We start from the raw sequence: 26,671 nt of genomic DNA on the forward strand, positions 1-26,671 counted from the left end.
TGCCTCCCCAGCCCGAGGCCACAACCTCCCCTGCAGCCACCACAGCTTAAAAACACAGATGCGAAAGTTCCCCAGGCTCCTGGAAAAGCAGGTCACGCCAGGCCCTTCCTCATTTGAGCAGGGGCCCCGGTGGACTCACCTTCCCTGGCCCCAACCGCTGTCCCAGTCTGGGCCTCCCCTGCCCTGTAGCACTTTCCCACAAGGGTGAGGATGGGGCGGGCGTGTCTCCACTACCCCCCCTGCCCCATGGAATCAGGTTGCAGGCTGGGAGCGAGCAAATCACTGCACTGAAGCCTCCCAGCTGCTCAACCCTGGGCAGGCTCGGTTTCTACATCTGAAAGACTGGGGCTGGTCACCTGGAGCCCTGGCTCTGGGCTGGCTGGTGACAGCTGGGGTACACGAGGCCTCTTACTGTCAGGCTTACTGTGGGAGGTGGGAGTGAGGGTTGGCTTGTGGCATCTCCTTTGGACATTACCCACCTCTGAACTTGTCACTTTGGCCTCCTGTGGTCACACGGTCACAGGACATTCGCTCGCTTCTGGGAAAATTGTATCGTGTGTTTCAGATCCCAAATTCTCTTCTGTGGCTTCTCACCGCACCCTCCTGCCCCAGCCTCAGGAATTTTGCCCCCTGGAGGACCAAGTCATCTGAGGAACGGAGAGGTGTGGAATCGTGGGATGAAAAAGAATATATATTTTAAAATTATGGACCCTAATGTGGAGAATTGCATGACATAGAATGTTCCATTTTGTGAACAGTTAGGCTCAGAAATGGTTCTGCCATTTCCTCAGAAGCCTCTTCAGGCCTCTTCCAAATCAGAACTCACTTGCCTCTCCCTCCTCTCAAGGTAACTCATTCTTTTTTTTTTTTTAGATTTTTAAAATTTTACTTATTTATTTTTGGCTGCGTTGGGTCTTTGTTGAGGCTCTCAGGTTTCCTCTAGTTGTGGCGAGCAGGGGCTACTCTTCACTGCAGTGCGTGGGCTTCTCACTGTGGTGGCTTCCCTTGTTGTGGAGCATGGGCTCTAGGTGCACGGACTTCGGTAGTTTGTGGCTTGCGGGCTCAGTAGTTGTGGCACACGTGCTTTGTTGCTCTGCCGCACGTGGGATCTTCCCGGACCAGGGCTCGAACCTGTATCCCCTGCATTGGCAGGCGGATTCTTAACCACTACGCCCCGGGGAAGCCCAAGGTAACTCATTCTTTTATGCTTTTATTGCTTTCCTTTTACTACCTGTGAATACACACTTGACCACTACAGTTTTGAATTCATTTATTTATTTATTTTGCAGGACTGAAACTGTCTTTATTCACATAAGACATGGTTGTGTACATAGAAAATCCCATATCTATGAAAAGCCACCATAATAATTCAGCAAGTCTTAGAATATTAGGTCAATTTACAAACGTCAACTGTATTTCTTTTCTTTAATTTCTTTTTTTATTATTTAAATTTTTTTAATTAAAAAAATTTTTATTTTATATTGGAGTAGAGTTGATTTACAATGTTGTGTTAGTTTCAGGTGTACAGCAAAGTGATTCAGATATATATATATATATATATATATATATATATTCTTTTTCAGATTCTTTTCCCTTATTGGTTATTACAAAATATTGAGTATAGTTCCCTGTGCTATACAGTAGGTCCTTGTTGGTTATCTATTTTATATATAGTAGTGTGTATACGTTAATCCCCAACTCCTGATTTATCCCACCCCTACCCCCATCCCCACAGTTTTGAACCTTAGGTCTGGCTTCTTGTACTCAGTCTTATTATGTCTGTGACGTTCACTCATATTCTTACGTCTGTTGGATTGCCTTCATTTCCATGACAGTGTATCTCTCTCTCGCATGGAAAACCACAGTTTGTGTATCCATTCTCCTGTTGATGGGTATATGAGTGGTCTCCAGATTCTGCCTCTTTTGACAATGCTGTGTGCGTCTCCTGGCACCCATGAGTACACGCATTTTCCCCCAGAATCCAAGAGTGGAATTGTTGGGGCATAGGGTGTGCAGATGTCCAGCTGTGGAAGATACAGTCAGACAGTTTTGCACCAAGTTTCACTCCCATCTCCAATGTCTGCTGTGAGTTCTCCTTGCCCCACATCCTTGTCAGCACTGGATCTGGCCAGACTTTGAAAATACGAGTCATCCCGTTATTCGTGCCTGTGTGTGAATCTCGTAGTGGTTATAATTTGCAATTCCTCACCCCTTAATGAGGTTGGGTCCACTGTCCACTTGAATCCAAGCACACAGAATCTTTAGGACAAAAAAACTCTAGCTCCTTAGATAAACCATAATGGAAAAGAATCTGGAAAAGAATATATATATGTATGTATAACTGAATCAATTTGCTGTACGGAAGAAATTAACACAACATTGGAAATCAACTATACTTCAATTAAAAAAAAACAACAACAGCTCTGGGGCCTTAGAATCTCAGGGGCAAAGAATTCTAGAGTCCCAGACTTTTAGGAACAAGGCATTCCAGAATCCTCCTTTGAGTAATGGGGATTGCTCATGTCTTTAACTCATAAGGTTGGGGACAGGATGAAAGTGCATAGTGAACGCTCAGGAAGTGTGGTTTCCCCTAAGGCAGGAATTTCATCCATTTTGTTCTTTTCTGTGTTTGTCACCTCACACAGGATAGAGGCTCAATAAATATTTACTGAATGAATGAATCTGAGACTCCAAGGATCCAAGATACTTGCCATGGTGGAACTTTAGGAGCAAAGACGAACAGAATTTAAGTAATGAAGAATGATCAGGTCAGAGAGTCTTAGGAACTAAAGAATGATCAAAAAGCATCTTTGACAAACCTAAGACTCACTGCTTTAATGCTTTAGAAACGAGGAAGCTCCATTGGCAGAGGCCTCCTAGCTCTTGGAAGGGTCTCAGGTGGGACCTAAAAGACAAGGCCTCTGCCTTCTCATCCTACTTGTACCTGCTTCTCCATGTGGCTCTGACAGCCACCTGATTCCCATCCCTTCCACTCACCCTTCCGGCCTCTTCCCGCCTCGTCCTCCCTGCACACATGGATGGATTTTGAGAGAGCTATTCCTGCCTGGGGCGTGAGTGGGAGAAAGTCCAGGCTCCTGCCCCAGAGGCCCTGAACCAGGCACCACCTCCCTCCTGCCTTATCTCCCACTGCTCTGCCCTCACCCACACCCCAGCTTTCAGCAGCGGCCTTTCCCCCCACCCTCCTGCCCACACACGCCCCTTTCACTTCAGCCTCAAAAATCCATCTCTCGCACTGAGATCCAAACCAGGGCACACAGCAGATGTTCAATCAACATATCAGGGCTCAGCTCTGGCAGCCTGTCCTCCAGAAAGCCCTCCCTGATTTCTCTCCATAGGTTGGGTCGTGCCCCCCTCTGGATTCCACAGCCGAAGTCCCAGCCATTCCGGGATGTCACTGTCTCGGGGCAGATCAATCTCCCCTACGTGTGAGACTGTGAGGGCAGGCAAGGGGCTGTACATACCCAAACTCTTTCCCGAACAGCTGAGACTGAAGGGAACTGATCTGTCAGCTCCATCTGACTATTGAAAAAGACTTTCTTACAATACTCTGAATTGTGCACCCCTGATGCCATCCCTCTGGGACCCAGGGATGGCTCTCCTCGCTTTTCTAGGTCAACAAGGAGTGCCCAGTGGTTCAAAGGGACTCAGGTAAGGCCTGACAGTGCTCAGCCCAGGACCTGCCCTCCTGAGACACAGGAGCCATTGTCAGCGGCTCAGCTGTCTGCCCCCAGTTTCACCCTAAAGCCTTATAAAGCCCTTCTGTTTTGTTTGTAAACATTTCTTGCGTGTACTTGTGTACCTGTGTACCCACGGTGAGACCGGAGACCTCAGCACCCACCTCCTCCCCGAATCCCTCCTCCTTCACCGGAGGCACAGAGAGGTTAGGGGCTTTGCCTAAGGTCCCACAGCCAGGGAAGGGCAGTGGGAGATAGGATTTTTAAAACCTTGTCGAGGGGACTTCCCTGGTGGCACAGTGGTTAAGAATCCGCCTGCCAGTGCAGGGGACACGGGTTCGAGCCCTGGTCCGGGAAGATCCCACATGCCATGGAGCAACTAAGCCTGTGCGCCACAACTACTGAGCCCACGTGCCACAACTACTGAAGCCCGCATGCCTAGGGCCCGTGCTCCACAACAAGAGAAGCCACTGCAATGAGAAGCCAGCGCACCACAACAAAGAGTAGCCCCCGCTCAATGCCACTAGAGAAAGCCCGTGCACAGCAACGAAGACCCAATGCAGCCAAAAAATAAATAAATAAACAAAAAACCCAAACTTTATTGAGGTGTAATTTACAATACAATAGATACAATAGAATGCACTCATTTTAAGTGTGTACCAAGGACGAGTTCTGATAAAAGTTTATAGTCGTATTATCGCATCACAATCAAGATATAGGAGAATTCCATCGCCCCAAAACTACCCCATTCCCCTTTGCAGTCAAACCCTCCCTTCATCCCCTTCAAACCCTGGCAGCCACTGGTCTGTTTTTTTTATTCCTATAGTTTTGCTTTTCCAGAATGTCATATAAATGGGATCATACATTATGTACCCTTTTAGAAAAACTCATGAAAGAATTTGCATACAGTAAAATTCACTCTTTTCTCTCTACTGTTCTATAAGCTTTGTGACACGCATGCAGTAGTCACCGCCAGAATCAAAATGCAGATGGTTTCCATTACCCCCAAAATCCCCTCCTGCTGGCCCTCTGTGGTCACACCCTTCCCCCACCCCACCCTCACAACCATAGATCTGCTTTCTGTCACTATCGAGTGGCCTTTTTCAGAATGTCTTGTAAATGAAATAATAGAGACTTCTGAGTCTCCCTTCTTTGGCTCAGTTTAATGCATCTGCGATTCACTCAGGTTGGCATATCAGAAGCGTGTTGGATTTTATTGCCACGTGTGGATAGATCACAGTTTGCTTCTCCATCTACCAGCTGAAGAACCTCTGGGCTGTTTCCAGCTGTTGGCTGATTCTGAAGAGAGCTGCTAGAAACATGCGCGTATAGGTTTTTTTTTGTGTGTCCAGAGGTTTTTATTTCTCTTGGGTAAGTACCCAGGAATGAAATTGCTGGGTCACATGAGAAGTGTATACTTAACCTCTGGGGAGACTGGCAAACTGTCTTCCAAAGTGGCTACTCTGGTTTGCATGCCCAACAGCAGGGCGTGAGAGATCTGATTGCAGAACCACGATGTGAGTCCGGCTCTGAGACGGATCTGAGGGCTTGGCCACCAAGCCACACCGCTCCTGGAAAACAATGATTGCAACAAAAGCTCTTTCCCCCTTGGTCACCACGCATGAAGTTGCTTAAAAAGAAAAAAAGAATGAGGAAGCGATTCTGGACTGATGTGGTGTGCTCCCCTTGATGTATTGCTAGGAGGAAAGTGCAGAACAGGATAAGAGTGTGTACCGTTTGTGGAAAGAGGGGAGGGGGAGGACATATATCTACATATTTTCTTGTCCGTGCGTAGACTATCTCTGGGATAAAACACAAGAAACTGGGAGATGGGAACAACACTGGGGAGGGGAGGGGCAGGGGTCATGTTAGGGGCAGGGGTCGCTACCATTTTGTGCTTTTTGGATTTTGAAACTTGTGAATGCCTTACAGGTTCAAAATAGATGCATGCAATCCATTTATTCCACCAACAGGTATTTCAGGCCTTGCTCTAGTGGTGAACAAATAAGGTCTGGTGCTTGGAGAGTCAGAGTCTAGTTCTCAAGACAGATTGTCAGTATGACAAGGAAAATATAAACAATGTCAAGTATTTGCTGTGGAGAAAAAAAGCTGTCAAGGGACTGGGTTGGTGGGGGAGAGATGGGCAGTGGTTTGAAGTGTTTTTTAAATCCAGAGGCCCATATAAGGAGTGACATTTGGGAGGGGAGAGAAGGAGCCATATGGGCATCTGGGGGAAGAATGTGCCAGGCTGAGGGAACAGAAAGTGCAAAGGCCCTGAGGTGGATTGTGCTGACTGAGGCCAGTGTGGCTGGAGTTCAGTGAGCAGAGGGGAGAGTGGAAGTGAGACTGGGGAGATGAGGGCAGGAGGGAGGGTTGAACAGATCATTTGGGTCTTGTGATTCACTACAGGGACTTTGGCTTTTACTCAGAGGGACCTGGGAGCCATGGGAGGGTCCTGAGCAGGGGATGGACGTGATCTGACTGAGGATTTAACAGGGTCCCTCTGGCTGCATGGGGGCGGGGGGCAAGGACAGAGGCAGGGAGCCCAGTGAGGAGAAGACTGCAATGGTCCAGGCCATAGGCGATGTGATGGTGGCTGGGCCAGGATGCAGGCAGTGGTGATGGGGAGAAGTGAATGAATTCAGAGGCTACTTTGAAGGTGGACACCCCAATACATCTTATTTCTACCTGTGATAGGGGCTGTGTGGAGAGGTACAGGGAACCAGGAGAGGGAGGAGTGAGAGGACCAGGCCTGGTTTGTGGAGATCGGGGAAGACATCCTTGGGGCCTTGATGTTTCAGCTGAGACCTAAAGCAGCTGGGGAAGCGCTTGAAAGAGGAGAACGCCAGGATCTTGCAGAAAAATAGAAAGGAGGGTGGAGACAAGCATTGGTCAGGCCACACAGTGCCCAGGAGGCCTGGAGCTGAGGTGCAGCCCTTGGGCTTTCTCTCGAGAGTACTGGGGAGCCATAGCAGGTTCTAAGCAGGGGTCAGGGTTGAATTTTGTTTGGTTGTATGGTTTTTTTTTTGCCAAACTTCGAGTGGCTTGTGGGATCTCAGTTCCCTGACCCGGGATTGAATCTGTGCCCCCTGCAGTGGAAGCGTGGAGCGCTAACCACTGGACCAAAGGGAATTCCCAAGGACTGAGTTTTGGAAAGACCCCTCTGGCTGTGCAGGGGGACTGGCTGTGCCTCAAGACAGCAGGTGGCTTGGGTTGGGAGGGTATGTGAAGGAGGAGTGAAGAGGATCAATTCCAGAGATTTAGGAGGCAACCTCCTGGGGAAGGCAGATGGTGGGGTCCATGCTGACTTCCGGGGTCACCATGCCACTGTCCCAAGGGTTTCTCATGTACGAACTCAGAGAGTCTTCACAACACCCACAGAAGCATCCCCTTTTCACAGCTGGGGAAACAGGCTTGGAGAGGCTGCAAAGTTCCCAGTCCAAGGCCACACAGTCGGGAAAGGGTGGGGAGAATTGAACCCACACTCTTTCCCTTCATGAGGCCAGGATGAGGCCCTGCCCATCCCCCACCCACCCTGCTGCCCTCCAGGGGCGTCCTCTGGCGGTGTTAAGCCACCACCTCTCCCTCCCTCCGTAGCCTGAGCCCCAAGCCCAGCTCTGGACTTTATCCCCAGCCGCCTGCCCGCGCCAATAAAAGGCAGGCAAGCGGTGCAAGGGCCTGTGGGCAAAATTCCCCTACTCCCAGTGCCAGGGGAGTTACCCAGGGCGCAGAGGGAGGGCAAAGGGTAGGTGTGGAGAAGGGAGCAAAGGGGGAAGGCGAGCGTCTGCAGCTCGACCGGGCTGTGCTGCCTTGCTGCTCTGTGCCTCAGTTTACCTCTCAGTAAAATGGGCATGGCTCCTTTGATGGACGGAAGAAGGACTTGCAACAACAGAGGGATCTTCCCCTCTGGTCTAACTGGGAGCCAAAGTTTCCCAAGTCTGATGGCGACGACAAGGAGCTCCAGCCTGCTGGGGACGATAAAGCACCCCCATCAAGTCTGATGAGAGAGACAGGATTTCCCAAATAAGATAGAGAAGATAAGCCCCATTTCCCTGGATGGAGAACAGGTGTCTAGTCTGGTTTTCCCGTCTGTTGGGGGAAGATAAGGAGGACCCATTCTGATGTGTGAGATGATGAGTTTCTAATCTGAGGGAGGAGACAGGTAGCCCCAGTCTGATGGGGGCGGTAAGAATCCCCCCACCCCTCCATGACCCCGAAGTGGGAAACAAGAGGCTCCAGTCTGAGGTTCCAACGTGAGGAGAGATAAAGGATGTCTGCTGCAGCTCAGCCAGCTCTTTCCTGAGTCCCTGGGTTCCAAGCAGCACCTGAATGCTTGAAATGCCACCATTAGCAAGCCCCAGCTCTGGAGGGGGCAGGACCAAGGGACACAGAGGCAAAGGGCATGTGGAACTTGCTTCTTGGACCCAGAGGCAGTTCTGCTGGGCTCTGGGCCTGACCCCCCATGTGAGCTCAGACCTGGCTGGTGGGATCCTGGCGCCACCTAGTGGTTGCTTCAGACCAGGCCTCGCGTTCAGAGCTGGAGGAGGGCCCCCAGAAGGTCAGGACCCCCTCCTTCAGACCTCCTCCACACCCCCGGAAAAAAGAAACCTGTCTGTGATTCTGAGGCTTCATCGTGTTCATCCTCCAGGTGGCTGGGGGGCAGTGTCTTTCTGACATAAGTTTATTCCTGTCTCTCTTGTGCTCACAAATTTTCCGTGGCTCCCCGGTGCCTTGGAGGGAAGCCCACACAAGGGCTGCGAGGCTGGCCTCTCTAGCCTGTCCCAAAGCATTCTGTGCTTCAACAGAACGTGAGTAGTTTTGGGAGCATGTCCTACTCAGAACTCCCCTTCAGGCCTTCACACAGGCTGTTCCCTCTGCCTGGAACACCCTTCCCTGCCTCTTTCCCAGCATCTCTTATTCTCCTCCTTCAGGTCTTGGAGGAGAGGCCTCCTCCTCCAGGAGCCCCTCCCTGACACCCCGAGTCAGGGTCACAGTCCCATGGGGAGGGCTATGTCCCCAAAGGGCTTGACACTAGCTACAAACTCCAGGAAATGTTTGTTTGAATGAGTGAGTGAGTGAATGAATGAATGAATGCCAGGCTAAAGAGTTTGCCAGAGAAGCCATAGGAGAGTTTAACCAGAGGAGGGACAAGGTCAGACTTAGAAGTCCCCGGGTTCCCTCTTTTTTTTTTTTAAATTTATTTTATATTTATTTATTTTTGGCTGTGTTGGGTCTTCGTTGCTGTGCACAGGCTTTCTCTGGTTGTGGCAAGTGGGGGCTACTCTTCATTGCGGTGCATGGGCTTCTCATTGCAGTGGCTTCTCTTGTTGCGGAGCACGGGCTCTAGGCACGTGGGCTTCAGTAGTTGTGGCACATGGGCTCAGTAGTTGTGGCACGCGGGCTCTAGAGCACAGGCTCAGTAGTTGTGGTGCACGGGATTAGTTGCTCCGTGGCATGTAGGATCTTCCTGGACCAGGGCTCGAACCCATGTCCCCTGCATTGGCAGGCGGATTCTTAACCACTGTGCCACCAGGGAAGCCCCCCAGGTTCCCTCTTAATCCTGGGCCTTTGCATATGCTGTTCCGTCTGCCTGGAACATTTGCATTTATCACCTTCCTTTCATCCTCTAGGTCTCAGTGAGCCATCCCCTCCTCCAGGAGGTCCTCCCTGACCCCCCGGCTGGGTCAGGCATCCCCCAACCCAGACTCCTGGGCTCCCTCATCTCAGCCCTGACCAATGCTGGGTTGTCACTGTCTGTGACAGGTCTGTCTCCCCTACCGGGTCGTGGGAGGACGGGACTGGGTTCTTTTCACCCATTGCCTTCTCCTTGGAACTTACAACAGAGGCATCCTTCGGTCAGGACCTGGGTTTCAATCCCGACTTCCCCATTCGTGGAGAGTCTCGGGTGAGCGTGGGCCTCTCCTGGAGCCCCAGTTTTCTCGTGAGAAATGTGAAAAGAATGGTCGGTTCCTCCCCCAGCCTCCCAGGGCTGTGGTGGGACATGGAGAAGACGACACCCTGGGTCCTGAGCTGACCGCGTGCCGGGTGACCGTGGGTGACCCACTTCCCCTTTTGGGGCCCATCTGGCTGGATGAATGGGTGGCAGGGGCCCCATCCTGCCGGGACAGTTTAGGAGGCCAGCGCGGGGCTTCCCAAGGCAGGAGGGTTAGGGACAGGCAGAGGGAAGAGGTGTCTGCTGGGTTAGGGGAAAACCAGCCTTCCCCATCATAGAACGGACGATGGGGGGGGGAAACTAACAAAGCCGGCTCCACCCGGGTGTGAGGGGAAGTTGGGGGAGAGGATAAGGGGCCCCGGGAGGTGGGTGAAAACCACAGTCCACAACTTGTGCCAACTTCCCTCCCGGAGCCTGTATGCCTTGGGGTCCAGGCCGTCTGCCTGATCACTGGCCTCTGAAATGTCACACGTCTTCATTCCAACCTCAGATCCCACTCTGCCTGCAGCCTTCCAGTCTCACGCATGGCAGCCCCATCCTGTGTCTGCTCAGGGAAAAGCTTAGAGATCCCTTCAACTCCTCTTTTCCCTCCCACCAAGTGCAGTCCATCGGCGAATGCAGCTGGCTCCACCTGCAAAATCTATCCCCACCCCCACGGCCACCACCCTGGTCCAGCTGCCATCACCTACTGTCACCACTGCTGTTGCCTCCTCAGTGGGTTCCCTGCCCTTGTCTGCTTGCAACAGACTCTTCCAAGAGGCAGCCAGAGGGATCCTATTAGGACCTGAGTCAGAGCCCATCCAGCCTCTGCTCGGAGCCCTCCTGGGGCTCCCACCTCACTCGAGGTGACGGCCGAGGTCCTCACCGCAGCCTGCAAGGCCCTGCACAATCCCTGTTCCCCTCTGCCCTCACCTCCTCCACTTTTCCCACATTTACTCCACTCCTGCCACACTGGCTTGACTCTGCTTTCCTGCCTCCTGGCCTTTGCCCATCCTGTGCCCTTGGTTTGAAATGCTTTCCCTGCCAACTTTCCACCCAGCTCCTCTGACCTTTCAGGTCTCACCTTGTGATAGGTTGAATAATGCCCCCCAAAGAGATCCAGGTCTGAATCCCTGGAACCTGCAAATGTTACCTGCAAATAGATGACCAAAGGGACTGGGTAGATTATCCTGCATTAGCTGGGTGGGCCCTCAATGTAATCACAAGTGTCTTTTAAGAAGGAAGGAGAGAGAGACTTGACTGCAGAAGAGATGGTGATATGACAAGAAGAGCAGAGGTGGGAGTGATGCAGCCACAGCTGAGGAATGCTGGCAGCCACTAGAAGCTGGAAGAGGCAAGGAACGGATTTTTTCCTGAAGGCTCCAGAAGGATCCAGCCCTGTGGACACCTTGATGTGAGCCCTGTAAGACTCCTTTCGGACTTCAGACCTCGAGAACTGTAAGAGGATACATTTCTGCTGTTTTAAGTCACCAAGTCTGTGACAATTTGTTACAGCAGCCGCAGGAAACTGATACACGCTTTAAATATCATCCCAGGGAGGCTGCTTTGGAGCCTCCACCTAAATTACAGGGTCCGGTGTTTCTCTCTCAGAATCCACCCTTTTCCATCAGAGCATCCTGACCCTTTGTAATGACCTTTTAACACCTGTCCCCCGCTTTGGGTTATGAACTCTGTGTGAGGCCAGGATCCCACCTGTCTTGGTCAGTATGTGCTCCCGTGACGTTGCACGGGACCTGCTGAGGGTACGCACTCAACAGATATTGGTCAGATTCATCCATTCATTCATCTATTATACTTATCAAGTATTTATTGAGTACCAAGTGTTTGCCTGGCACTGTTCTTGGAAGTGGGGGGGTGCAGACAGTGATTCTGCCCTTGTGTCGCTCCTTATTATGAACTGAATGTTTGTGTCCCCTCCCAAATTCATATGTGGAAGCCCTAACCCCCAATGTGCGTGTATTTGGGAGTGGAGCCTATAAGGAAGTAATTAAGGATGGGGTCCTGAGCTGATAGGATTAGTGTCCTTATAAGAGGAGACCCCAGAGAGCTTGCCCTCTCTCTGTCCCCATGAGCCCACGAAGAGGACATGAGAGCGCATGGTGAGATGGACCCACCTGCAAGACACAAGAAGAGGACTCACACTAAAACCTACCTTGCTGGCACCTTGATCTTGGACTTCCCAGCCTCTTGAACTGTGAGAAATAAATGTTTGTTATTTAAGCCACCCTGTCTGTGGTAGTTTGTTACTGCAGCCTGAGCTGACTCAGATACCCTTCAGCATGTATTGTCTCTCCATTGTTCTTTTTCCTCATTCCACACTGCTTTACGTATTACGACTATGGTGGTTTAAAAATATTCCATCGAAAGGTGGAGACGAATACCCCTCCTCTTGAATGTGGCTGGATGTAGTGACTTGCTTCTAGTTGGTAGAATATGGCGGAGGTGATGGTGTGTGGCTTCTGAGACCAAGTCATGAAGGCACTGTGGCTTCCTCCTTGTTCGCCCATGGGACAACTCACTCTGGGAGAATTCAGCTGCCTTGTCATGAGACTTCTACGGAGAGGTCTATGTGGCAAGGAACTGAGGCCTCCTGCCAACAGCCATGTGAACGAGCCAGGAAGCAGATCCTCCCGTCCCAGCCAAGCCTTCAGATGACTGTAACCCTGCCAACCTCTTAACTGTACCCTCACCAGAGACCTTGAGTAAGAACTATCCAGCCAAGGGACTTCCCTGGCAGTCCAGTGGTTAAGCTCTGTGCTACAGGGGGCATGAGTTTTTGATCCCTCGTTGGGGAACTAAGATCCCACATGCCACAAGGCATGGCCAAAAACAAAAACAAACTATCCAGCCAAGCCACTCTCGGATTCTTGACTCACAGAAACCTTGAGATAATAAAGGTGCTGAGTGTTGGGATAATTTGTTATGCAGTAGTAGATAGCTGATACAATAATAGCTCTACAGTGTGTTTTGTTATCTGGTAGGGCAGGTCTCCTTATCATTATTACTGCTATTTATTGAACACATATTGTGTGCCAAGCACTGATTTAAGGTGATAGACAAAAGAAGGAAAATTCCTGCCTCATGGAGCTCATAGTCTGGTGGAAAAGACAGATAATGAACAAGTGAAGAAAGAAATATACAATATGCAGTTCCCTGATGGTCTAGTGGTTAGGATTCGGCACTTTCACTGTAGAGGCCTGGGTTCAATCCCTGGTCAGGGAACTGAGATCCCACAAGCCATGCGCATGGCCAAAAAAAAAAAAAAAGAAAAGAAAAGAAATATGTAATATGAAGTGGAACTTGTGTGTGTCATAAATGATCTGAAGAACAGAGCTAGACAACGTTGGGTGTTGGGGGGTTTGAGCATAGACCTTAATGGAGTGATTCAGGCATCCACAGTGAGAACATTCCTGGCAGAGGGAAAGGCCAGTGCAAAGGCCCTGAGGCAGGAGTTGTGTGGTTTCTTCAAACAATAGCCAGGAGGCCAGTGTGGCCAGAGTGGAGTGAGAGGAAAGGAGAGGAGGAGGGGAAGGGCTGTGATCCATAGGGGAGGTGATTCCAGAAAGGTGACCTTACCTCTGGGGGCACCTGACACCTGCTTCTGAAGGCCACTGTGGGAACTCAGGGAGCTTCTGCCTGTGGTTAGTGGAACGGGTGAGGCTCTTTGGCTGCCCTGGTCCTGTGCAACCTCGAGGGGCTGGGATGACCTCTCTGGACTCTGCAGTGTGTGTCAGGCTGGACTGGAGTTGACCAGACTCCCTGCTTGGTTCCCAAAGTCCAGCCTTGGCACCCTGGTGCCAGGCACCCCCTCTTCCCTCCTCCTCTTCCTTCTTCTCACCATCCTCCTTCTCCCTCACCTCCTCCTTCCTATTCTATCCTCATCCCTCCTTCCTCTTTCTCACCCTCCTCCCTCTCTCTCTCCATCCTGAATCAACATTCCAGCCCAGGGGAGAAAAACAGGGCAGGCTTCCTTCCTCTCCCTGGCGGGGCTCCAGAGACTGACTGGGCCATTGTGTGTTTTGGCCTCAAGGTCAACCCTAAACCCCACCCCTGCCCTCCCCATTGCAGAAAGGTTACTTGAGAAAAGGCACCTTGGGTGAGGGGGAGGGATGGGGGAGAGAGAGGCATAGACGGCTCTGGAAGTCTGGCCTGGCTCCCACCTGTGGCTAGTGGAATCTGAGGGCCCAAGAGGACCCCAAGCACCCTCTGGGCTTTGTGGGGGAGGGAGATGGGGAGCCGCTATGAGCCCCTTGGGGCAGAAGAGAGTCCCAGTCTCAGCCTTCAGTCTGAAAACCTGTTGAGTGATCCTGGGCCAAACCCTGGCCCTGCCCCTTCCTGGCTGAGTGACTTTGGGTAAGTTACCTCCCTCTCTTTGTGCCTTACTTTCCTTTTTTTGTCCAACCGTCCCCGCATCTGGGTCCCCCAACTTGCCAGCTGACAAAAATCACCCAGGCTATTTATTTTAAAAAATCCAGTTTCCAGGTCCCTTCCCTGGAGACACAGATTTCCTGGGCCCAGGCAGAGACCTGGGAGGTGTATTTTTAATAAACAGCTAGGAGACTGGGGAAATGGGGCCCCAGTTCAAAGGGAGGCTGTGAGAAGCAAGTCAGGGAATCTGTGCTGAGGCCACGTTTCCTCCGGCACCGTGAGGATCAGCGTCGGGATTCTTTTTTTTTGGCTGCACCATGAGGCTTTCAGGATCTTAATTCCCTGATCAGGGATGGAACCCCACCCCCAGGCAGTGAAAGCGCCAAGTCCTAACCACTGGACCTCCAAGAAATTCCTCATTATTTTTTATTTTTAAATTAAAAAAATGTTCAGCATCAGGATTCTAAAAGCTTATACATGGGTATTACTTTTCTTGTAAGCCGTTTTCAGGTGATTACAATTGCCCATAAATTGTATTTCCATCCTGTATTCCATAAAATGAGGGAAACCTGTACCACAGGGTTAATTAAGTCCCTCAGGAAGAAGGTATTATAGAAAAAAGGTTATATTTGGCTTTTCCATCAGCCTGTTGCCCAAACCTAACACCTGAGTGAGTTAAAAAGCATTTATCAAGCATTTATGTAACTAGATTCTTTCCTCGTATTGACTCATTTAATTTTTTCAACAGTCCTAGGAGGTGGGTACTATTACTATCTCTGTTTTACAAGCGAGGAAAAGCCACATTGCCTGGAGTCCCTCAGCTCAGGTGGCCACCTCAGCTCCATCTGGGCTCTGAGCCTGCACCCCTGCCTGGCCGGCCCTGCTGAGGAGTGATGGGGACTCCTCAGCTAGCCTCCTCCCAGCAGCTGTGGGAATTATGGAACATGGAGTGAGGTTTTGGCTCTCTGGGCCTCAGTTTCCTCACCTGTAAAATGGAGGAACTGCCAGTGATACTCATGAGGGTTCTTGCAGGAATTCACTGAGATAGAGATACAAAGGAACCAAATCAAAGAGGGGGATTGGACTGCCTGGAGGATTCAGTTCAGAAGCCCAGAGAGGCCTAGTGGGACAGGAGACTTGGTCCTGGGGACATCTGAGCCTCCACACCCTGAGGAAATGGGATCTGGCTTGACCTAGAAAACTGAGCTGCTACCCCCTCCCCTCCTTTGGCCCCTCCCGCTGGCCTCATTCTGCCTTGCACAAAGCAAGCCCTGCTGGAACACAACCCCAGTCTTTCCCAAATCCTGGTTACTGTGTCTGGGGCTCTTTCGCTTTGGGCTTAGGTGAGAAAGGCGATTTTGTTCAGCTTGGAAGGTAGGAGTTCCAAGATGTGTCATGGCAGAGCCTACCAGCTGCCCACTGGGATCCATCCTTCCTGTCTTCCTTGAGAGCAGGACCCTGAAGTTCTTTGGAGCAGCAATATACCCAGGGAAAAGACTACATGTCCCAGCCTCCCTTGCAGCTAGGGTGGCCACATGACTAAGAGCTGGTCAATCAGATGTAAGTGGAAGTTGTAGGGTGGGGAAAGTTCCTTAAAAGGGGCACAGTCCATAATGGGGCGTGGGGCTTCTTTTACCCTTTGTCCCCCTCTTTCTGCTTCCTGCGTGGAACATGGATGAGGCAGCTGTGACTCCAGCAGCCATCTTGGACCATGAGGTGATCAAGAGAATAGAAGCCCCAAGCTAAGAATGATAGAGCAGAAAGACAGAACCAGCTGTGTCCCTAATGACACTGTGGACGATCTGCTTATGATTACCTTTTATGTGAGAGAGAAGTAATCTTCTATCCATGTAAGCTACCCTTACATGTACCAGTTTCTCTTTTATCTTATATATTAATGTCCTCTCTCTTTGTTGTTTGTGTTATTTCCAGTCTCTCTTACTAGCCACTGAAGAAAAATTCTAACTGATATATATGTTACTGACTCTTTTGTGAATATGGAGGGGTGGGGAGAATATGGACACTATTTCCCGTTTTGGGGCTGTTCCTGTTGTTGGAGTTGAGTATGGGCTTAAATCTATCCTCACTTCCTAGCTGTGCCATTGCCTGGAAACCTCATATTGGAGAACACTGATTTAGCTAATAACTTTCAAACTCCATGGAGCTCCCTTAGTGCCCACTCAGGTGGGGCAGAGTCAGTGGACAAAACTTTTAGCTCTCTCCTTCCTTGGTTGGCCAGAATTGGTCACAGGGCGACCAATAGCTGCAAAGCAGTTGGGGAAAGTGAGTACCTGACATTTTCAGCTTCTTTTATGGGAGGCAGTGCCTGCCATCATGAAAGAGGAGAGGCGAGTGGCTGTTGGGGAACTATTCTCTTCCCTCAGTATATATATTTATTGAGCATCTAACCTGCTCTACGTCAATCAGAACAGTTTCTCTTTTATTTTATATATTAGTCTCCTCTGTCTCTTGTCATACTTGCAAAAAGTTTGTCTATTTCATTGGTATTTTCAAAGAACCAGCTTTAGGCTTTATTGACTAACTCTATGTTTTATTTTATACTTCATCCATTTCTGCTTTTACTTTTCTTAATTCCTTACCTTTTTACTTTGGTTTATTTCATGGACTTTTTCTAGTTTCTTGAGTGGCAACCTTATTTTGCTCAATTTCAAAATCTTTTCTTTTTAGTACTCTCAATGCCTTTAAGCATTTAAGGCTATCATTCCCCCTCCAAGTGCAGCTTTGGCCATATCCCACAGTTTCTTTCTCTCTCTCTCTCTCTCTCTCTCTCTCTCTCTATATATATATATATACATATATAATGTTTTCACTGGCAATTGATTCTGGTTGGTATTTTGCATTTTAATTGCTTCTAATCTAAGTATTATTTAAATTTAAGGATATTTTTCAAAAATGTGTAGAAATTAGGTGAGAGGGAGGACTATAGCTTTTGAATTGATATCTACTTTTATTGCATTGCTATTTTAAATAATATATTGACCTACCATGTAAGTTCGCATTTGAAGAAAGGGCTCTGAGGGTAATAAAACGGTTTGGAAAACTCTAGTCTATCCTAAGTCCACACATTTTTGCTGATGGACAAATTGAGAGTCTAGTGAATCCATAGCAAATGCAGGATTCTAACCCAGATTTTATAACCCTCATTCTGGGTGCCTTTCACCACTCACCATCTCAGCTCAACATGGCCATCCCCAGAAAGGATCTGTCTTGAAAGTTTCTGGGAAATCTCTCTACTAGGCCTTTCCATCCTTGCGCAAATCTCTCTTTCTACCCCAAGCCTGGAGTCTGCTATTACCACTTCTGACTAACACCAAGAGTCTCCCCATAGTAGGTCATCCTGGCTGGGTTAGGCTTGCGGCTCATACCCTACTAGTGAGAGGAGTTAGAAGACACACTCCTTCTGGTTCCCACTCCCTTGCTCTCCACCCCTCAACCCCACCCCTTCCCCATTTGCATTTATTTATTCATAGGGGCTTTTTTGTGTGTTTAGAGGAGGAGGGAGATATTTTTACGACTGTGCAAGTGATGTTTGAGATACATGGCGTGGGGGGTGGGGGAATCCCAGGACAATGGAGGACACAAAAGGGCATCTTTGGTTAAATGGATGAGGGCCAGAAGATGCTGGAACTCTTCTTGAGAAATTTGGTCATTCTTTGTCCTGTGCACAAATCAGTCCCTGGGTTATGGAGTGAGGCGCAGTGTAGGGGAGGGCCGTGTTCAAACAGGGCAGCTGTTTTGTACCACAGGAGGGGCACTCTTTGGGCCACTGGGAAGCAGGACACTCAGATATAACCTGGGGAGATGTGGGAAGGGCCTAAGGCCCTGACATCAAGCAGTGGGGGCTGGGAGCCCTGTGCTTTGGGCACCCCTGTGCATGCATGCAGCCAGACTGAGAAGAATCCTGGGTGGGAAAAGAAGCGAGTGTGATGACCAGGAATGGCAGGGCTGGGAGTGGTGGAAGGAGAGGCTGACACAGGCGTGTGTTAACCAGGATGTTTATAGCCTCTGTGGCTCTCCGACAGCTCAGTGAAGGAGTAGGGCCCTGTTGGCTCTAACTCTAGGGTGGAAGCAGGAGAACCGTGAACCATGGTCCTGCATCCTTGCTGGAAGCAAGTGGTCCTCCACTCAGGGGGAGGAAACAAGGAGGGTGGCACGAAGAGCTGGTCTCTCTGGAGGTCTCCAGGGCCATGGTGCTACTCCAGGGCTGTGGGGGAGGATGGGGCACAGGGGTGGAGGAGGCCGTCAGGGAGGTAGGGGACCAGGTCCCCAGTGCCCCCATTCCTTCTGCTCCCCTGCCCAACCCTGGCCTCCCAGCGGCCCCACCCGCCCCATGCTCAGCCTGTGCCAGGTTCAGGTTCAGGAAGGTGGCGTTGGTCCTTGTGCGAGGAAGGGAGGTTGACTGTGAGAAGAGAGACAGAGTGAAAAGGAATTCCGAGGCTTCATCGGGGGTGGCCTGCTGTCATTGACCAGCCTTCTCCCCCCAACGCTGACCCAGGAAACTAGGGTTTGATGAGTGAATGGGGAGGGTGCTAGGGTGTCTGTCAGTGATTGGGTCCCTGATCCTGGAAGCTTCAAGTCTGAGGGAGGGGGGTCACTGTCTTTAACTCAGGGACATGGCTTCTGAGACTTCCTGGTCTGATGGGAGAGGCAAGGCTCCAGGGACATGACATCTCAGACCTCTGGGGATGCTCAGTCTGATGGGAAGACACGGTTCCCAACATCTGGGATCTCCCAGTCTGATGGAGGAGACACGGTCCCCAACATCTGGGAGCTCCCAGTCTGATGGGGGAGACATTGTTCCTGACTTTTGGGAGCTCCCAGTCTGATGGGGAGACACGGTCCCCAGCATCTGGGAGCTCCCAGTCTGATGGAGGAGACATTGTTCCTGACTTTTGGGAGCTCCCAGTCTGATGGGGAGACACGGTCCCCAGCATCTGGGAGCTCCCAGTCTGATGGGGGAGACATTGTTCCTGACTTTTGGGAGCTCCCAGTCTGATGGGAAGACATGGTCCCCAACATCTGGGAGCTCCCAGTCTGATGGAGGAGACATTCTTCCTGACTTTTGGGAGCTCCCAGTCTTATGGGGAGATACGGTCCCCAGCATCTGGGAGCTCCCAGTCTGATGGAGGAGACATTGTTCCTGACTTTTGGGAGCTCCCAGTCTGATGGGAAGACACGGTCCCCAACATCTGGGAGCTCCCAGTCTGATGGAGGAGACATTCTTCCTGACTTTTGGGAGCTCCCAGTCTTATGGGGAGATACGGTCCCCAGCATCTGGGAGCTCCCAGTCTGATGGAGGAGACATTCTTCCTGACTTTTGGGAGCTCCCAGTCTTATGGGGAGATACGGTCCCCAGCATCTGGGAGCTCCCAGTCTGATGGAGGAGACATTGTTCCTGACTTTTGGGAGCTCCCAGTCTGATGGGAAGACACGGTCCCCAACATCTGGGATCTCCCAGTCTGATGGAGGAGACACGGTCCCCAGCATCTGGGAGCTCCCAGTCTGATGGGGGAGACATTGTTCCTGACTTTTGGGAGCTCCCAGTCTGATGGAGGAGACATTGTTCCTGAACACAGGGAATTTCCAGTCTGAAGAGGGAACACAATTCCCACCACCTAGAAATCTCCATCCTGATGGAGGAGATCATCCCTATTTCAGTTTGAGAGATTAATTTACCTTCTGAGGGTAGGAATTCTGTTCTCACTCTTATTGTAGCGCAAAGCATGAAACATGATCCCCGTTGTCTAGGATGACAGTTTGAAGAGGGAGGCGTGCTCCGCCCTCTATACCTCTAGTCTGATGGGAGAGGTAAACGACCATCATTAGCCTGCTCCTCCAGTACGGTGGTAGAGGCAATATCTCCTGTGTTTTATGGTCCAGGAAAAAGGATGCCTTACCCTCAGACTACACACTGTATTTTAAAACCTTTGGTCTGGTGTGCCTCTTACAGAAGAGAGAAGGCATGGAAGCCCCGTTTAGTGTCCCCAGACTGAAGGAGGAAGCCTATCAACCCCTGGTCCAGGTCATCAGTTTGACAGAAGAGGCAAGAGCTCCATTTGGGGAGTCCCAAGTCAGATGGAGAAAGCGGAGCCCCTCTTCTGGGAGCCCTTGTCTGAAAAGAGGCCCCCCTCTCCCCGTCCCCTCCCACACACTCACGGGCCACCTGCAGCTCCACTTCCAGCATCTCAGTCTTGCCCTGCAGCGTGACGGTCTTGAGTGTGTAGCGGCCGGCGTCGGTGAGGTTCAGCTTCTGCACCAGCAGCGAGCAGTTGGCGAAGCCCACCTCCCGGCCTGTGTGCGCGGGGCCTGCGATCCAGTTCCCCGACGGCAGCTGGCTGAGCAGCCGATTGGGCTCAGAGGCAGGCCCACGGTACCAGGCATAGACCAGCAGATCCTTGGGGTAGCCGTGTACGGTCAGTGTCACGTCCTGGCCCTCCATCGGCCTGGTCGGCACCGGCACGATTGTCATGGCGACCACGGCCGCTGGGGAGAGAGCGAGGGGGGCTGGGTCACCTGGGCCTTGGTGGGGCAGAGCGTCCGCCGCCCACCCCCCAACCAGCTCACCTATGCATCCCCTGGCTGGCGCTCCCCATGCGGGTTGGCGGGAGGGAGACAGAGGAAGGAGGTGACTTGTGTGGTATGGAGGTGGATTTTGTGTCTCAGCAATGCCTGCCTGCCAGGGAGCTGTCTTCACCCGTCAGATTGAGGCTGTCTCTTCCCCCATTAGACTAGGAATTTCCAGCCTTTGGGGGAATATCTCTCCCATTAAACTGGAAGACCCTAGAGGGTTGAGTCATGTCTCCTCCATCAGATTGGAAATTCTCAGAATATGGGGGCCGTGTCTCCCCCATCGGATAGCTGGGAGCTGTGTACTCCAGGTGTTGTCTCTTCTGTCAGCTCAAGAGACCTCAGAATATGGGGGCTATAGTTCCCCATCAGATTGAAAGATTCCAGAGGGTGGGAGGCCATGTCTCCTCCATCAGATTGGAAATTCCAGATTATTATCAGGCTGGGTCTTTCCAGTCAGGCTGGGGACCCCAGAACTTGAATGGGGGCATGTCTATCCCATCAGACTGGAAATTCCTAGAAAGTGGGGGGCTTGTACTCCCCCATCAGATTGGGAGTATCCCAAAGGTGGGAACTGTGTCTCCCCCATCAGACTAGGAATTCTCAAAAAAAAAAAAAAAAGCCATGTCTCCTCAAGACCATGTCTCCCCCATCAGATTACAAAATCTCCTCAAGTGTCTCCTGTGCCTCCTCCATCTGATTGGAAGCTCACTGAGGGTGGCTGTTATGTCTCCTTCATCACTGCTAGAATGGAGTATGAGGCATTGCCTCTTCTCCCTAACTGGCAGCTCTTGAATAGGGAGGCTATGCTTCCCTGTTTCAAGGCCATCTCTGCAAGGGCAGAGACCATGTCTCCTCCATCAGATCAGTCTCCCCCAGGTGGAAGAAGGGTGGCGTCTCCCTTTCCTCTGTCTCTCCCCTGGCACCTGCCACAGGGGTGCTGACAGTTTAGGAGGCCGTTGGGGGCACCTTACCCACTCCCTGCACATACCTGCACACCTTGGACACCCCCCATCTTGACCTGCACAGACAGGGCTCTGGACAGCGCCTGAGGTCATCTGGTCCACCCCCCTGTCTCCTGCCAAGACCAGCTGCTAAAGCCCCAGTAGGGTGGGGCAGGAGGTACACTTACCTCTGGGAATGCCATTTCTGCTTTGGGTGAAAGAGTATCCACCCTTTGGATGAGGGCCAGCCTGTTAGTAAGAGGGAGGGAGGAGGGAGGGAAGGACCGTTCCCACTGTCCCTGGGAGATGGTGGCCACTTGGGAAGGAACCAAGGCAGAATGAATGAGGCCCTAATGTTCAAAGCCACCATCCCCAGGGGATGAGAAAACGTCCCCTGAGGATCCTGATATCTCTGAGAAAACCAGCTGTGTCTGCACTACCCCCACCGCCAGGTTGTTTAAGGACAGAGGCAAGACAGCGCCTCTCTCGCTGTGTTTTTCCATTTGCCAACGACTGGCTGTGATTTTCCAGGAGTGTATGCGCGTGTGCGTGTGTGCGCATGCGCACACCGGCATCTGGGCCAGATAACTGGGTTATCTAGTTGGATGTGCTGAGGTTCAGCTGTCTGTTTGGCAGGGAGTGGGCCCAGCCTGGAGCAGCTGTGACAGACTGAATGTAGAACATGGGCACCCATAGGAAGGGACATCCGAATGTTTTCCCACTCTGCAGCTGCACGGTTTGGGACATGCGGCCCATTTCTCACTTTGCCAACCCTCAAGGAAGAGAGCCTGATTCGTCAGTTGTTTTCTGGGCGACAAGGCACAGACTTCCTCTTTTTGTCACCTGGATGAAGAGGGTCCACCTGATATGCCACTTTGTCACTTGGCCAACGCATGGGTTGAGAATCTCTCACTCTCCAATCATCTCTTGGGCAAATGGTGGCCTAATGGCGGGTAGAGCAGCCAAAGCTTGAGTCCAACTGGGCCTCCATGGGGGGGGGGTTGGTCAGGCTGGGGGCGACTCACCAGACAGTTTGACAACCACTGAGGCAGATCCAGAAAGCAGGGTCTTGGGGTTCTTAGCAATACACGTGTACGTGCCCTCCTGGGCTGCCGTCATGCTACTGATGTTGAGGTGGTCTTGGCCATTCTTTAAGGCCCGCCCGTTGAAGGCCCACATGTACTCAGGCTCCGGGCAGGACTGGGACACGCACCACAGCGTGAAGGATGTGTTGAAGTCGACTTTGATGGTGCAGCCCGTGCGGGCGGTGGAATCCTGGAGGATGGCCACGCGTTCTGGGCCAACTGTGAGGGGGGGGAGGGAGAGAAATGGGGCAGTGGAGGGAGAGGGTGGTCGAGGTGGGCACCCCCCTGGCTTTCTTTCCACCAGGATGGGCCCCTGGGAATATCTGGAGGGAAAAAGAGCTCTGGCCTTTTCGAATCCCACATGGATCTCTAACTCGCTCTGAGATCTTGACAATCACCTTCCCTCTCAGGGGAATCTCAGTTTTCTCTTCTGTAAAAAGAGGGTGTTGGGCCAGACAACATTTCAAGATATTTTTGAAATCTATGGTTCCATTAAAAAAAAAAAAAAGTCTAAATGGTTTCTGATAAGCCATTCTAAGAGTCTAGAATTCTAGGGTTCCAAGAGCAGATATTTCTATGTTCTAGGATTCTAAGATTCTAGAAATCTATGTTTCTAAGATTCTAGGGTTGGGTGGCTCTAAGGTTTTAGAATTAGATTCTAAGATTCTAAGAACCTCTGCTTCTAGAGTTTCTAGGATTCTCAGAGTCTAGAATCCAGCGCTTCTTAGATCCAGAATGCCCTGGTTGTAGGATTCTAGGTTCTAAGTTTCTCTACATTGCCGGCCCTCGTGTACCTGAGTGACTTCCTTTCTCTGGATGGCACATTGCATATCTGCTGCCCCTGGGAACGACTCCATGCTTTGATTATGTTTTTAATTTTATTTCCCCTCCCATTCTACCACTCACGCCGTCCCCCCACCCTTTCAAAACCAGCCAGTCCTGGAGGTATTGATTCAAAGGGAAGGATTATTCAATTTCAAACGTGGTCTTTCGTCCTTAGGAGATGGGTCAAGTGCATTTTATGGGGAATCCCTGGCTTCTAACCCCAGCTGGCCTACTGACTCATTGCATGCCCTTGGACACTCTCTCCTGGCCTCAGTTTCCCCATCTATGGGGTTGGGGCACTGGGTATCTCTGCAGGGGCTGGGCCAGGAGGACTCACAGTACACGGTCAGGTTGATGGGCTCGCTGCGGCTGACACTGACCGGGTTCCAGACCTCACACTGGTAGGCTCCGGCCTCCTCCCTGCGGATGCCGTGCCGGGTCAGCACCCGGCCATCAGGGGACAGGCCGAGGCGGACGGCGATGGGCAGGGTGTCGCCATTGAAGAACCAGCGGACCTCGGCGGGGCTGGGGCTGCTGCATATCAGGCGCAGGGTGTCCCGGCGCTCCACCAACGCCGTGCTGTTGGTCATGACCACAGGCTGGGCCAGGATCTCTGTGGGGCAACAGACAGAGGGGGAGGGGGCCGGGCACTGCCTGCTTCCAGGGCCTCCCCCTCCCCAGGCAGGGGGCATGGCTGGATCCCGGTGGTGCCCCTGAACCCCCAGCCAGAGGGGCAAAGAACAGGATGAGAGGCAGGTTTAATCCCAGAAGCCATCTGGGAGGAGGTGAGCATTTTAATGTTATTTTAGGTCAGTTTTTTTTTTTTGATGGTTTTAATATTTTTTAGAGTTTCTTTTTTGTTGTTGTTGTTTTTTTTTAAAGGAAGGATTGGGAAGGAGATGGGAAAGCCCAGCTGGGGAAAAGGGGGCTCTGGGGGGTGTCTCACCATAGACCTGCAAGTGTCCGTAGCCCACCTCCGTCTGAAATTGCCTGTTGAGAGTCTGCAGGATGTAGGTGCCCGAGTGCCCGGGCAGGGCGCCCTGGATGTTCAGGCTGCCGTCGGGGCGCACAGCCTCCCGCCCCGTGTGGGCCGGGCCAGGGGTCTCATCGCCTGTGCTTACGATGTAGCTGGCCACCAGGTAAGATAGACTGAGCGTGGGCCCCGCATACCAGTTGTAGGCAAGCAGCTCCCCTGAAAGCCCTTGGACAGCCAGTGTGACGTTGTCGCCCTCGGCTGGCTGGGCAGGCTCGGAGGTGATAGTGATCTCGGCCCCCGCGCTCAGGAAAGCGGCTGAGGAAAAGGAGCCAGAGGGGTGGGATGAGGTGGACTTGATCGCTCCCCACGTTTGATGGAGGAGGAGACGTGGCTCCTGGCACATGTGTTCCTACCACAAGTAAGTGCTCAGTAACTGTCAGCCAGGTGTGGAGTCTCAGTCCTGGGGAGGGGGCTGTGATCTGAGGATTGGATTTGATGGGCTGTGCTAAGGATCTAGCCTAAGGCTTTGCTCATAGCAAGCTCATAGCACACTCTCAGCCTGCAGGACCTTGGATACCACCCAGAGGGTTCCCCCCCACCACCACACTGCTGTGAGAGTCACTAGGCCTCCACTTACGAGATCAGGCTGCCTTGTGTAGCCCCTGGACCCCGACTCCCGGTCCAGCGCCCTTCCTCTGCCTCTCCAGAGGCAGAAAGTAGGGCCGTGATTAATACACTCCACCCCTTCTGTTCTCAACCCAACAGATAAGCCCCAAACCTGACTAGCTGGTTGGGGCTGCCTGGGTTTGAATTGTGTGTGGTTGCCTGGATTGAGAAGCCGCGGCGGTTCTCACGTAAGAAGTGCTTACATGTTTGGCTTGGTTTCTGGTACTTTCCGTGTTGATAAAGGCTGACTATGAGCGAGGCCTCTGCGTCTAGCACTCAGCCCTGCCGCTTTCTGGCTGTGTGACCCCGACCAGTGCCTTGACCTCTCTGAGCCTCAGGCTTCTGGTCTATGGAGTGGGGGGTCATGGGTGGGCCTTCTTCATAGGGTGGTTATGAATACGTGGAAAGCATTTAGAACAGCACCCAGCAAGCACTAGTAAACGCTGCTTGGAATGACCTTCAAACGACCCCAGGAGTTAGGCCCATTTCATAGATGAGGAAACTGAGGCTGAGAGGAGGAAGGCAATTGCCCAAACCATAGCCTGAGGGAGGGGCAGAGTGGCTGGTTACAACTTGCTCTAGTTAAGGCTTCCAGAGCTCAGTAAGAGTTTGCCACGTGAATGAAGGCATAGCAGTGGCTCCCTTGCCCTAGCGTACACCCCGCTCTTAGAAATCTCCAAAGTCCACCCTGAAAACCTCTCTGGGTGACGGTCCCCGGCCTGCCCCACACTGGTGACTCTTAGTGGAGCAAATTGTGCCTGTGTGAAGCAGAGCTGTCCTCCTGACGTGCTGGATTTCTGGCTGACACCTTCCCTCCCCAGGCCGGGGATCCCCTCCCTTCCCCGAGGCCGTGGGGGCTGAGGTTCTGGGGGCGCCATTCTCGCTCACCACTGAGGAGGAGCCAGCCGCATCTGGTCAGCACCATCTTTCACCCCAAACCCAGCTCTTGGAGACAGCGGCGTTGGCGGCCCGATGCTCCGAGACCCTTCCTGGTTGGGGTTTGGCTCCGTCTGGCGCCGGACGTGGGAGGGTTCGGTGATTTGGAGCCGGGGGAGATCACCTGAATTTGGAGGGATCGAGTCACCGAGGATCTGGGGCCCCGTTTGGGTACCAGAGCAGGTGTGGCAGGCACGGGCCAGGGGCCACGACCTGGCCAGGCCTCCTGGGGCGCTGCCTAAACTTCTTTGTGCCGAGGGCCCAGGTTTGGTACCAGGAGAAGAACCAGGTCATCAGGGAGGAGGAAGGAGGGGCAGGGGAAGATTTTAAGGCAGTTCTTACCCACGGCCCAGTCCCTGGTCTCCCTGGTGAACTTGGGGGTCACCAAGGGATAAAACCCATCTGTTGTGACTGCCGTTTTCCCAGCCCCAAAGCTGTGGGTGACCTTTAGGTGTCATCTCAGTGGCTGCCCTGTGATGTGAGCACTGTCAGAAGCCCCACTGGCAGATGGGGAAACTGAGGCACCAGGTAAGGGCTCTGACTTACCCAAGTTCTTGCAGGCGGGGAGGCCTGTGTGGCTCTATTTCCAAAGCCACACAGAAGGGAAGGCTGATGGCTGCACACTTCCTTTGGGG

At 51.9% G+C, this 26,671-nt stretch overlaps 1 protein-coding gene across 6 annotated transcripts; it reads right to left on the bottom strand.

Moving 5' to 3' along the window:
• Positions 1 to 17,506: 17,506 nt before the first annotated feature.
• Positions 17,507 to 26,125, bottom strand: CEACAM16 (CEA cell adhesion molecule 16, tectorial membrane component). 6 transcript variants are annotated; one of them, XM_089902730.1, is made up of 6 exons: positions 25,989 to 26,125; positions 24,405 to 24,749; positions 23,796 to 24,071; positions 22,574 to 22,852; positions 20,194 to 20,520; positions 17,508 to 18,436 (listed from the first exon to the last, which is right to left on the bottom strand). In XM_089902730.1, the coding sequence occupies exons 1-6, from the start codon at positions 26,023 to 26,025 to the stop codon at positions 18,372 to 18,374; spliced, it is 1,329 nt and encodes a 442-aa protein (XP_089758856.1). In that variant the 5' UTR covers positions 26,026 to 26,125; the 3' UTR covers positions 17,508 to 18,371. The 6 variants fall into 6 exon arrangements, 5 of the variants coding, with proteins under 5 accessions (XP_089758857.1, XP_089758856.1, XP_030617291.1 ...); XR_016390920.1 differs by lacking the exon at positions 25,989 to 26,125 and adding an exon at positions 19,714 to 19,833 and having other exon boundaries at positions 18,361 to 18,436; positions 24,405 to 25,139; XM_089902731.1 differs by lacking the exon at positions 25,989 to 26,125 and having other exon boundaries at positions 17,507 to 18,241; positions 24,405 to 25,138.
• Between the last annotated feature and the right edge of the window lie 546 nt (positions 26,126 to 26,671).

The sequence above is a fragment of the Delphinapterus leucas genome, chromosome 20 (genome assembly GCF_059928025.1).
Source record: "Delphinapterus leucas isolate spDelLeu-1000000601 "Yukka" chromosome 20, BTC_Dleu_Yukka2, whole genome shotgun sequence".
Taxonomy (NCBI): Eukaryota; Metazoa; Chordata; class Mammalia; order Artiodactyla; family Monodontidae; genus Delphinapterus; species Delphinapterus leucas.